The following is a 12,491-nucleotide window of genomic DNA, read 5'->3' on the forward strand; positions in this document are numbered from 1 at the left end:
GTTTGTGTAGGTGGAGGCACCAGAGAGGAGGAGAGAGGACAGCAGCACATCACTACCTGTGGCAAAGGTACACACACAAACACACACACACGATGCTAATAGCGATGGAGGGCATTCACAGCCTCGGTGATGTGAGGATATTGTTGCTGTTGAGCTCTCTCTAAGGCTGTTCTGTCCTTTATCTTGCTCTCATGGTTTGGATTCTGATGATGGTGAAGCACACAGTTGGACTCCTCACTTGCTTCCTTTTTACTTGAACCCTTGCTGCCTTTGTGGCCTCACTGAGTTTCCTGCTCTGAATGAAGGCATTAAGCAGCACTGTGTGTGTGTGTGTGTGTGTGTGTGCACGTTTGAATTAGAACGCACGCCGTGGGAACAAGAAAAGTGCAGATAGTTTCAGTGTAAAGGTTGTACAGTTTGATCTGTGTCGGATTTTACAGGTGTACCTAATAAAGTGGGCTCTGACTGTCTCTGTTAGAAACGTTAATCAGTCCAGACTAATTGGACATTAAGATTTTGTCCCCCATCACATCGCTCACCTCCTCCCTCGCTGCTCTGCTCCCTCCATCTGTGTTCATCTTCCAAATGGAAATCTTTCTGTCTTAATCTCCTCTTCCTGCTCTCCTTTCACTTCAGTTTGCTTTATTGGTCTGGATACCAGATGAACGGCGCTGCCAGAGCATCTGACCATAAAGAAAGATGAATCGAGGGGCCGAATGAATGTAAATAAATATGTAGAGCGTGACGGGGATGAAGAGAAATGGCTGCTCGGTTCAGACAGAGTGGAGTGAGTTTGAATTTAAAAGATCCTTTTTTTGATTATTTCTGATCAGGAGCTTTTAAATTTGGTTACCAGACTGCGCAGGACACTCACTTCTTTAAAGTAGTATATTCTGAGATGACGTGTAAGGTGGGGGGCGGGGACCTCACCTGAAACCTGCCACTGATGCAGCAGCTGCAGGACTTTACACCAAACTCCATTCAAAAATCATGAGATTTTACTGGCATGTTCTGATCGCAGTCAGAAATCTGCAGATTTAACAGGCGCTGCTCAGATAAATAATAAAGTCTGTAAAGCAGAAACATTCAGCCATGAAACCGTTTTATTAAATATCAGAAGCAGGTGCAGACGTTCTGCAGTGAGCAGAACGTGCGGAGGCTGGTTCCATATCGGATCCAAAAAAGATGGAAAATCTGCTATGAGGTCGTTCCTGTGGTGAAATGTGCTGAAAACATCTCTGAAACTGGGAGCGAAGAGTACAGGACTTTGGTCCTTACACTTATAAAAATGAGCGTGTCATCAGCCCAGTGCATGCTGGGAGCAGTGAGTCGGGCCAACGGAAAGTGAGATTCTCTTTCCTCAGATTTCATTTGGATGTTTAATGGCCGTCATGTTTCTGCACCTTCCTCCTTGTACATGAGCTCAGCTGTCCATGAAACGTGGCGAGAGCTCGACGTCAGCGCTGATAACCCGCCATGACGTCATCTTCCCTCTTCCTGCTTTCTTCCATCTCACTGCTCTTCACTCTTGTGCCTTCACCTCCATGCTCCCCTCTCCTCTATCATCTCCTCCACATCTTTCTCTCTCTCTCTTTCTCTCTCTCTTGCTGCTCTTTCATCTCCTCCTCCTCCTCCTCCTCCTCCTCTCCTCTCTTTCACCTTCCTTCACCCTCCTCTCCCTCCTCTCTGTCTCTGTGAAGCTGCTGACTCAGCGGGATGGTTGAATGGTATAAAGTGCTCCATCAGCTCAACCAGCAGCAGCATCTCTCTTAAGTGGAGGGGTGGAGGGGGGTACTCTGAGGACACTCTGGTCCTCCAGCATCTGTACACGTAGTACTGCAGTACTACGACTCACTAATACTGCAGACAGAGAAGAATACAAGCTGTTTGTCTTTGTACAGATACTTATGGACAGAAAATTTTACAGAAACTGAGACGTTGTTACGGTTTTTGTCTGCAGTTTGTGACATCACAGTGTGACATCATTATGATTGCAGCTGTCAAAATCAAATAAAGTAATAAATAATCCAGTGAATAAATGAATGAACCCTCACACACGTGAAATATTAAAAACAACAGTGTGAATTTCTTTTTCAGTCCGTCTTTGCTGAGTAGAAGCACAGAAAAAAGTTTGGGAAAAATTTTCCAAAAATTAATATAAAACTTGAGAAAAGGAGTAAGAAAATAAATGGAGGGGACTGTGTGTTCATGAGTAAACACAGAAATTGGTGACTGAGTTCAACCTTTAAATAAATAATTACAGAAGCACCATCAAATACATTTTAATGCATGTCAAACGGACTGATACATGTATCACGCTTTTTACTGCAAACCTCATTCAGTCACACACACACACACATGCACCCACACATGCACGCATCCACACACGCACACACACACACACACACACATGTGCACGCATCCACACACGCACGTGCAGTAGGATGGGGGAGCCGGGAATCGAACTGCTGACCTTTGCGGGTAGGCGTCCTGTTATAGTTGCTGATTTGTGTGTTTAGCAACACGTGGATTCATTTTCGGAGCGTTTGTCGTGTCACTGCTCCGTACCTGAGCAGGTGGTTGTGATTTGCTGAAGAAAAGCAGAAGCCTCTGATATCTGCACACGTGTCTGTGAAGCATCAGCCCGCTGAGCTCGTCTTTGTTCTGCCATTTCTGCTGAGTTCTGCTCTTCTTCGTGTCCTGTGCCGTCGCCGTCCTCTGCGCCGCTGTTTTATTTCCTCTTTTATATGCAGCCCATTTGGCTGAAGAGGTTTTTTCACAGCCCACAGGTCTCTGATGGGTTTCCATAAAGACGGCCGGGTCGGCACTTACACTTTGCTGCCGGATCCTTCTCTGTCACACTGACCAGAGAGAGACCCCGTTACACGCCCACGCCTCGTTAACTTTTAGAGGTCAGGTGTGCAAGAACGAGCTACTGCCGTCGTTTCACTTCATTCTGCTCCTGTTTGTGCAGATAAAGAGCTGCCACGGCGCGTTCAGCCGGCTGAAGCCTGCGTACGACAGAAAGGGAGCCATAGGAACCCAGAGGACACTCAAGACCCGCTTTACTGCTGCTTCACTTTATTTTACTGAGAAGGCTGTAAAACCACGCTGCTCAGTGTCTCCACTGCAGTAATCTGATTACTGCCCACTTTGGCCAAATGGATTTCTGAACGTTTCAGCAGTAGCTTCAGCAGCTCTGGGTTTAAAACTGAAGCCTGTCAGAGTTGTTTGATTTGTCTACAGGACTTCCGGTTAAATTCCTCTGCTGTGTGAGGTTTGAAGGTCTGTTAGTACAGTAACCTTACAGCGGCCATGTTATTGGTCAGATTATGTCATTTTGACGGTCCAGAGGTCTAGTTCACATGACGCTAGCAGACAGCTAGCAGCTACAGCCACCTGTGTCTCCATCCACCTGTCAGTCACAGAGGCCACGCTCCAAGAAAGCTAAAACCTCCCCTGCACAGTTATGAAGAGGAGGGAAACGTGGGAGTCTATGTGGAGTGACTCTTTACTGCCTCTGCTGGACGTCAGGGGAACTGCAGCTGTGGTTGTTTGAGCTGCAGAAGGAGGATCATTAAAGACTGTAAGCCCAGGTGCGACCTCTGACCTTTGTTTCTGTAACACAGCAGAAACATGGCTGTTGGTGGAGTTTCCTGTTGGAGCGATGCAGTTCTTTTTTTTAATTTTTTTTTTCTTTCCTGTGAAGATGGTCATGTAGTCATGTGACTGCAGTCGCTGCAGCGAGGCGGTGAAGACAGTCGTTGAGGATCCTCACATGAACCGCAGCGCTGCAGCGATGCTCCGTCCTCATCGTCTAATGGCAGAGATATTAAATGACAGTGTCTTTAAATCTTATGAATATGAGGCCAGGCAGTCACGGCCAATACACATCAGTCTGCAGAACATCCTGTTAGCATTATGAGCTCTCTGCCGCTGCCGCCGTCTACTCCTCACCTCCATTATACGCTGTGATGGGCCGGCTTCCCGGGCCCAAATTAAAAGAAGAGGAGCAGAGTCCTTGACGATGAGGCTTCGTCGATGGAAATTAGCCTAAGTGTTGTCATTAATATTTCCCGGCGCGGGCTAATGTCTGCATCGTAATGTTAAGAACAGGATATCCCCTCAGTATCTGCTGAGGAGGCTCTTTGGGGAGTTGGAGATGAAGGCTAATGTCCAAAGTCAGGCGAGTTTTAGATTTAGTGCGAGCTGCAGAGACACTCTCACACTTTCACATGAAACACTGGGAACCATGATGGATTCTGATTTCTGCCTCCTTTTGTCCTTCACGACCTCCAGAAATCCAAATTGAGTCATCTTGTTTGTTTTCCACAGACACGGGAGTCATCTCGACTGTGAGTGTTTCATTATTATCTCACACCTGTCCTCTGAGCAGGTGTGAGAAACAAGAAACCATTAAAGAGCAGAAACGAGCTGAGAAACCAGAAAGTGCTTTCAGATTCAAATCTATGTTTTTAAAGGCGATCTGGCCAACAAAGCTGAGGGCTTACAGGAATGATAAAAATCACGTCTAACGCAAGCAGACAGAAATACAGCCAATCAGAGCAAATGGCTAATGACACTGTTTAGTCAATTGCATTTGATTACGTCTCTGCATTGCTGCCAGGTGAAAAATGTCTCCGTGTGTGTATCGATGCATCTCGTGACACGTTGGAGCCTGAACATTCTTCAGACATGGTGAACCTGAGCTCACTGGTGAAGTTTGAAGCTGCTGGACTTCCTGTCGTCATTACTGTCTTAATTACTCGGTCGCTCCTCTGGAGCTTCGTCTCTGAATGCTGCCGTCTGTGTTTCAGGGTTTCAGCGAGGCCGCCATCCTTCCACAGAGCCTTCATCTGGAGGAGGAGGAGGAGGAGCCAGAGCTGATCCTGGATGCTCTCCCTCGCTACGCCACCTCCTCTCTGACCTCTGACCTCCGGCCAGAAGAGGAAGGCAGGGAGATGGGTGTTGATGAAGAGGAGGTAGAGCCAGAGGACAGCGTGAGCCCCGCCCCCAGGAAACCCCCACCATCTTGGGAAGAGTGGAAGTTGGCCTCCCTTACCCGAGCTGGGGGGGCAGATGAGGTGAGTTGACAAGCAAGAGGAAGTTTCATTGACGTTGACTCGCTCACACAAAACATGAAGTGAACGGCCGCGAGTGGCGAGGTATTAGCGAGAACTCATTACCCTGCCTACGGTCCCCCATGTTTCCATGACCGGGGGTGGTGCTGCCTCTGCAGCGACGCCCCAAAAAACCCGAAAACTGTTCTAAAGCACAACTTGATTGATCTGACGTGTCCGAACTGCCCGTTGGCGGTACGGCGGGTTGAGAAGCACTGTTTTTACAGGGGAAAGAGCTGGAGAACCATACGCTCTCCTGACTCCACCTGCACTCAGGTGGTTTTAGGCTCAGACACACCTTATCTCCATTTTCTTTCATACTGTTCATATTTGGGTATTAATATTTCCAGCATGTTTTTAATGGGAAAAGTTCAGCAGTTTAACATTTGTATGTTTTCTAAAGGCTGATTTCTGCGTGACCGGATGAAGGTCAGAACAAAAGTCCTGACATTCTGCTTCTGTATGTATTTGTAGTTATTTGGTGGTTTTTGTCCTCAGGCCTGGAGCAGAGAGATGCAGGAGGAGGAAGACCTGCAGAGATCGGACCATGAAAGCATTGCATCTGTGGGAAAGCTGATTCTGGGTGAGAGGAGAGCGCCCGAGTCTAAATCACGTTTAAGATTATTTAGACTCGAGATCCATGATCTCTCTTTTTTTTCCATCTCATGACCTGGTGAATAGGAACAGGATGTCATTTAAAGAAAATCCACCTAGATCAGGGTCAGCGGTTCTGCAGTTCATGGTGAAGATGAGGTCCTCGAGTGATAGCAGTACAGATGTTTGTGTGTGTTTCAGGTCTTCCAGACTCCAGAGACAGCGAAGCAGACTCTGAGCTGACTCTCACGGACACTGACACCGAGTGAGTTCCTGCTGCACCTTCACGCTCGCCGTCACTCTTCCTCCTCATACACACTCGCTCAGAGAGTCAGAGGTCTGTTATTGTGCTGTATGTCGTGTTTAAACAGCTGTATCTGCTAAGAGAGGCCGGATCTTCTGGAAACAGAAGCTTCGATCACGCCCCAAGTAACGTCTGGTGTCCTCTTCGCTGCCAGGTTAAAGTTGCCCACAGTGCTGAAACCTGCTAACTGTTCGCAGCTCACAAGCTTAGACCTCACACACACTCATTTTCTCCTCCATCAGCTCCTTTTGCGTCCCGTCACAGTGCTGTGGCACCCTCTGCTGCTCTCACACTCTAACTGCAGTCTGATTTCTCCATGAGTCAACGGTTTCCTGCTGTTTTTAATAACATATGGTCAGCGGGCACCTGGCGCTCACTCTCAGCCTCGTTAGATTAATCTGGATCATTGTGGTCACAAACCAGCCTCAGAGTTTAATCACAGAAACTTCCTGTCTGTGTTTTTCTTCCCCTGGAGGTCTGTCAGGAGGATTGATACTGCGAAGAGGAAGAGGCGGAGCCAGGGGGGAGCCTCTCTGCCAATCAGAGGTGGCCACAGGTAGGACAGCTGCTTCACGTTCTGCTGGTTTGAACACAGATGTAAACAGGTAGACGCCTCAAATGTGGGTGCATTTCTGTTTAGAATCATCGCTGCTTTATGTGGTTAAAGTTGTGTCTGTGTGTCTGTGGCCCAGCATCTCACCTGTTCCTGATTTTCAGGCTCAGGTTTTCTTTCTTTCAAAAAGTAGTGTTTGACTGTGGGTCTGTGTTCACAGTGACTTGCCTGAAAGAGAGGAGGGGGAAGGACAGGAAACACCTGCCTTCAGCCACTGGGGACCGCCCCGCAGGTAACACACACAACCACACACACACAGGTACATTATGATATCCCAGGAGACTGTGTACAGGTCAGGTGACCCAGAGAGACTGGTACATTATTCAAACTTCCACCCTCGCTGTTGTGCAGGGTAGAGGTGTGGCCTGAGGAGGGTCAGTCTCTGGGTCTGAGCATCGTCGGAGGTCGCCATGTCATCAAGCGACTGAGGAATGGAGAGGAACTGAAGGGAATCTTCATCAAGCAGGTTTTACCCAACAGCCCCGCCGCCAACACCCACTGTCTGAAGACCGGGGACAAGATCCTGGAGGTAGGGTCTTGTCTAATTCCTGGGTCTCTATACACACGCGCGCGCACGCATATACACATGCGCGCTACATCCATAGTTTACACACAGCCTGAGACTGAATCTTTCAGAGCGACCCGTTTATGAAGGAAAAGACTTTATAAGTAAAAACAGTTTTGTGGTTAACATTTTAATAATGTCTGACCTTCGACTCTGTGTGTGCGTGTGTGTGTGTGTGTGTGTGTGTGTGTGCGTGTGTGTGTGTTAAGGTGTCAGGTGTTGACTTGCGAGCTGCCAGTCACGAGGAGGCGGTCAACACGATCAAATCTGCCCCGAGCCCCGTTGTCTTCATCGTCCAGAGCCTGACAGCGACTCCACGGGTACACACACACACACACACACACACACACACACACACACACACACACACACACACACAAATCTGTATGAAGTTCTAAGCTATCAACTTTTGTTAACTGAGCATAGACAGAGGTTTCTGTCTCATACACGTCAAACGCTCCAAACTGTTTGATTCTTCGAGTTTCTGTGTGTTTAATTGTGTGTGTATGTGTGTGTTTCAGCCCATGTCTCTGACAGCTTCAACCATCAGCAGATCCCAAACAAAGAGGATGGAGTCTCCGGTAAGAGCTCCACACTCTGTCCGTCTGTATTAACGAGGACACACAGAAATGTATGTATCTGTGAGATGCCTGCACAGCTCAACAGAGACCAGCAGAGGGCGACACAGCCTCAGCACAAACAGCGGCATGTCATTCCGGAGCTCAGAAATCACATTTAACAGATTAGATCTGCTGCCTGTGGAGACTCAGATAAGATGAGACTGAATTTTTCCCAGGATTTGGAAAATCCATCTTAGAGCAGCCGAAGACGACACGAGCTGTAACATAATCATTTACAACATGACAGAAACAACAGAGACGAGTTTAATAAGTAAGAAATGCAACAAAACACTGTGAGACCAGCTGAATATGATCCCATAAAATAGCTTAGAATGGGACAAAATAAAAACATCTTACTGATGTGGGCTAACGAAACAAAATGATCGGCTCTTTCAGTGTGAAATAAGATCTGGTGTTTGTCCTCAAGCTGCAGCCGGGCGCTGCGTCCACACAGGGCACGGTCCTGGTCTGAGGATCAGTGTGAGAGGACGTCAAAGTCTCAGCTTCAGCCATGCTTAAACCACACTCACCATCATACTCCACAGTCTTTATCTAACGCCTTTGAGACAGATGGACATTATAAAGAATCCATAATGAAGCTGGCAGCCTGATTAATAAATATAAAAAGAATGAAATAAGGCAGAGCTCTGAGACAGACGTCATGATGGAGTGATCGACGCAGGATTGTGCTATGCAGTCACGCGAGCCCTCAGAGCTTCCGGTGTTTCTTTGTTAATGGCAGCGTAGCCTCCAAAACTCTGATGCAGGAAACGGCAGCAGAAACTGCACGAGAAAGACAAACTGGAAAAAACAAAAACTGAATTATACAACACAAAGTCTGCTGTGGTAGTAGTTTGACTTGACACACTGCAGGCGACCTCTACAGTTACTACAGATGACCAAGCAGGGCTTAGATCAGAGTTTAAACTGAGCCGTGCAGCACGGAGCCTAAAGGTTGGAGGTCATATTGGTGGTGGTGCTGATTGTTTCTTGCTCACAGCTGCCATTTAGTTTTACCAGGTTTCAGTGTGTTCCAGGGTTCTATCTCACACAGCCCGAGGCTCGTGCACAACCGTCTGCACACTTATGGTCTATAGTCTAACTGGAAGTCAACAGAGTCCATGTTTTTATGAATAAATGTGTTTGTTTGCAGAAATCAGAGGTAGTGCTGCCCCCCCCGAGACAGCCCCCACCCTACAGGCCTCCCAGCTACTCAGACAAGGAGCTAAACTCTGACTTGGAGGAGGCCAAAGGTCAGTAACACACAGCAGAATCTGTTACAGTGATGTGGTTAAAAGTCGTCTTTATTTTCTATGCTTTGGAGAAATACGTAGTTCCTGTCGGCACTATGGGAAGACTGGGTGGAAACTACAACCACTCCTAAAGATGGATGTTTATCATGAGCTATATTTCTCATTAATGCTCACCGGGATCTTTCAGACTTCTGATTGGTCAGCAGGCAGTTATTTCATGTCTGTCCTCTGTAGCAGGTTAGGTCTGCAGTTGTACTGCCTTCATAACACTGAACACACACAGGTAACCCTCTGTATACACAAGCACACCTGCAGCCTGTGCTGGAGGGCTCACACTACCTGACCTTGGGTGGCCGGTCAAAGCCCAATCATCTGTGTTCTCACCGAATTTGTCATATTTTTGAGCTTTTGCAGTCTCAGATCAGCCAATCAGCCAGCGGCAGCATGTGACCACAGAGCTATGGCTGGGGGGAGGGGTAGGTAAGGGGTGAACTGTGCGTGATGCTGTGTGGACTTGGGTCTCAGAGGAACTCCTGGGGCATGGTCAGGCCTGGTAACTTCCCTCTATCGTCAGAGTGTCACAGCCAGATAAAGGTTTGATCGCTTACGTCCTGCCTGCCACTTGTTTGCTCAAAGGCACTTCAGCAGCAGTGCAATGAAGCAGAGGATTTAGCTGTGTGCACGCGTCTGAACAGGTTCAGGTAAAAGCTGAAGCAGGAACTCATCACGCTCTTAGCTTCATCTCAATCAGGTCACGTCTGTCTGAAGAACGATTACCAGAGAATCTGTTTCTGCAGCTGTCACTGAATATCTGACGGGCTTCATTTCATCTCAGATCATCTCCTCAATTTCCTTTCAAGGATCTGTGTCTGATTGTCTGTGTCATGTGTTCCAACAAAACTGAAATTACAGCAAATATCTGAACATCTCAGTTAATCTGGACTTGTTTTATCTCACGTTAACTCACAGAATATTTCACATTGTGTAGTTTTTCTTGCTGAACTGCATTGGGTCTCATTTTGGATCATGTTAATTTACTTCCTGTGATCTGCGGCACTAATTATTTGAAAGCCTGTTTTTGAGTCTGTTTTCATTTTTGTCTCAGTAAACATACATCAGTATCTCACTGTTTGTGTGTGTGTGTATGTGTGTGTGTGTTTGTGTTTGTGTTTTTGCAGGCCGTGTATGAACCGGCAGGCCCTCCGTCCCGTTCGTGACGTATTTCAGCACACGCTGGATGCTTTTGTTGTGATTTTTGTTGCTCTCAGTTCCTCTCGGTCTTTCTCTCTCTGGGTTTCTGCTGTCTTTGCCTCGCTTTGGTTTGGGTACGTTTGGTTTGCTACGTCTGAAGCGGGCGGGCGGACGGGGCTGTCGGCTTTTTCATTCTGACCTCTGGTTTTAATGGGATGTGGGTTTTCTGAGCTGGCATCTCATCTGGGATTAGGGTGGATTAGCTTTTTTGGTCAAAGCTGTTTCCTCTAGACTTCAGCTGTCCTTTTAAAGCCTGTCTTCATTTTGGAAGTCTGAGTATATCTTTCTCTTGAAACGCTAAACTGGACACTAAAATTCTGCAAGTAAAATCTTTCAATGAATGACAGAACGTCTTGTTTAAAGAAAAATGATGTATAAATGAATTGATGTTGTTTGTGTCAGAGGTTAAATGCAGGTTAAGTTTTATATATTAATAAAGTTTCTGTAATTGGAGTGAATAGTCTCAATAAAATTACCTTTAAAAACAAACACAAACCAAAGTTTCCATCAGCTTCATCTTCAGGGTCTTTGGCGTGAACCAAAGCAAAGCTCATACTTTTAGCGTGTCCTCAGACTCGTGCGTTTCTTGTCTGTGGGATGATGAACTGGTTTGAACCTGGAGAACGTTATGTTCCTTAACCTTCCTTAACTGGTAAAGCTGAGGAAGAGCTCAGTCTGCTGACTGTTAAACAAAAATAACTCTCAGTTCCTCTCATCTGAAGTCAAAAATGTTGGATGGTCTGGCATGAGTCCTGGATCTTGGTCTGGGACTCTGGGACCGGAAGTTCAGTCTTTGCTGATCTTTAGCCTGGATGCTGGTCCAGTTCTCCATGTCTGACTTTCATCCTGGGTCGAGTAACTTTCTTTCAGCGTGAACTTGAAAGAAGCTCATGGTCTTTATCCAGGCCTCTGTGGTCACTAAAGCTCAGTCTTAGGGTAATAAACACTCACCCCTTTCCTCTTTAGGCGCACTTCTCTTGGTCACCGGTATAAATTCTTGGTGCAGCTGTATCCCATTGGTCTCTATCCTGGAATCTAGGACGGTTTGGTTCAGTCTTTCTGACCTTTAACCTGTTCTCCTAGGCCTGAGCCTTATCTTTGGGACTAGTCAGGCTAGGTGTCTCCAGATTTTACCCTTGCCTGTGTAGGACAGCTGAGGCTTACTTTAGCTTGGACCTGGGATAGCCAATGCCTGGTACCACTTTGTTTTTCAGGGTGGACTTGTGGACAGACCGGTCCTGTTAATGGGAAACAGCATCAGCCTCCGATGACATGTGTTTTCAGTTTGATGGTGATAATCTGACAGAATGAAACTGCCAAATGTTTCATGTTTGGCTTGGGAGACAACGTCTGTCCAGAGGTTTGTGCCAAGTGCAAATTTTATGGCCTGTTGTCATGCTTTGTGCCAGCTGTCTGATTTGTATATTAGTTGTGGCAAACAGAAATGTCTGAAACACTCGAGTGCGAGGGCAAAGTTTGTGCAGAGCACTGGGTTTCTGGTGAATCTGAGCTTTTTCACTGCAGTCTCATAAGAGTCAGACACAAATACAATAAAACTTACATGAGCAGGGATGGAAGGAATGATGAATTGGTGGTGTTTTTCTCTCGGGCCACGCCGCTGCCTGCTCTTCTCTCTCGGCTTGTTGTCTTATTTATATTCTTGGTGAAACATTATATTGGCTGCTGCAGCAGTAATGAATGATTCAGATCAATTCCACATGCTGTTTCAGGTTGTTTGTCTCGCAGCAGAACGAGCAGCCGAGCAAGTAGCCTTCATCTCTGCAGCCTCTGACTAGATTGGTTTTACTGTACAGCATCAGGGTCAAAGCACGTCATCGTGGAGCTAAAAAACTCCATGAATCATGTGTCTGCTGCGATATCTGATGGTAGACTGATTGTGTCGATGCAGAGGAAAATAAATCACCACTGTTACCAAAACCAGCTCCTGTTTGCATCTTACTTACGGCCTGCTTTAAATAAAAGCTTACTCCATCAACAGGAAAAGCACAGTAGTCTATATAAGCCTTTAAATCTTGGTGACTGGTCAGGATGGAGAACAGACTTGACATTTGGTTAATCGTGAACAGTTCGTGTGTGCACACAGACTTGTGTACAAAATTAGCTAAACACTGTATAAATGACGGTTGTTGATTCATTGGTTTGTAAGATCC

At 46.7% G+C, this 12,491-nt stretch overlaps 1 protein-coding gene across 5 annotated transcripts in view; it reads left to right on the forward strand.

Moving 5' to 3' along the window:
• Positions 1-12,491, forward strand: part of patj (PATJ crumbs cell polarity complex component) — an 84,430-nt gene that overhangs the window by 26,154 nt on the left and 45,785 nt on the right. For all 5 annotated transcript variants that reach the window (XM_084920395.1, XM_084920398.1, XM_084920397.1 and 2 more), the window contains exons 19-28: positions 11-67; positions 4,818-5,084; positions 5,619-5,703; positions 5,916-5,979; positions 6,494-6,574; positions 6,792-6,863; positions 6,983-7,160; positions 7,406-7,516; positions 7,718-7,777; positions 8,970-9,069. In XM_084920395.1, the coding sequence (XP_084776521.1) occupies positions 11-67; positions 4,818-5,084; positions 5,619-5,703; positions 5,916-5,979; positions 6,494-6,574; positions 6,792-6,863; positions 6,983-7,160; positions 7,406-7,516; positions 7,718-7,777; positions 8,970-9,069 (1,075 nt within the window). The remainder of the gene's footprint in view (positions 1-10; positions 68-4,817; positions 5,085-5,618; positions 5,704-5,915; positions 5,980-6,493; positions 6,575-6,791; positions 6,864-6,982; positions 7,161-7,405; positions 7,517-7,717; positions 7,778-8,969; positions 9,070-12,491) is intronic.

This window comes from Perissodus microlepis, chromosome 23 (genome assembly GCF_051167445.1).
Source record: "Perissodus microlepis isolate ML-2025 ecotype Zambia chromosome 23, ASM5116744v1, whole genome shotgun sequence".
Lineage (NCBI taxonomy): Eukaryota > Metazoa > Chordata > Actinopteri > Cichliformes > Cichlidae > Perissodus > Perissodus microlepis.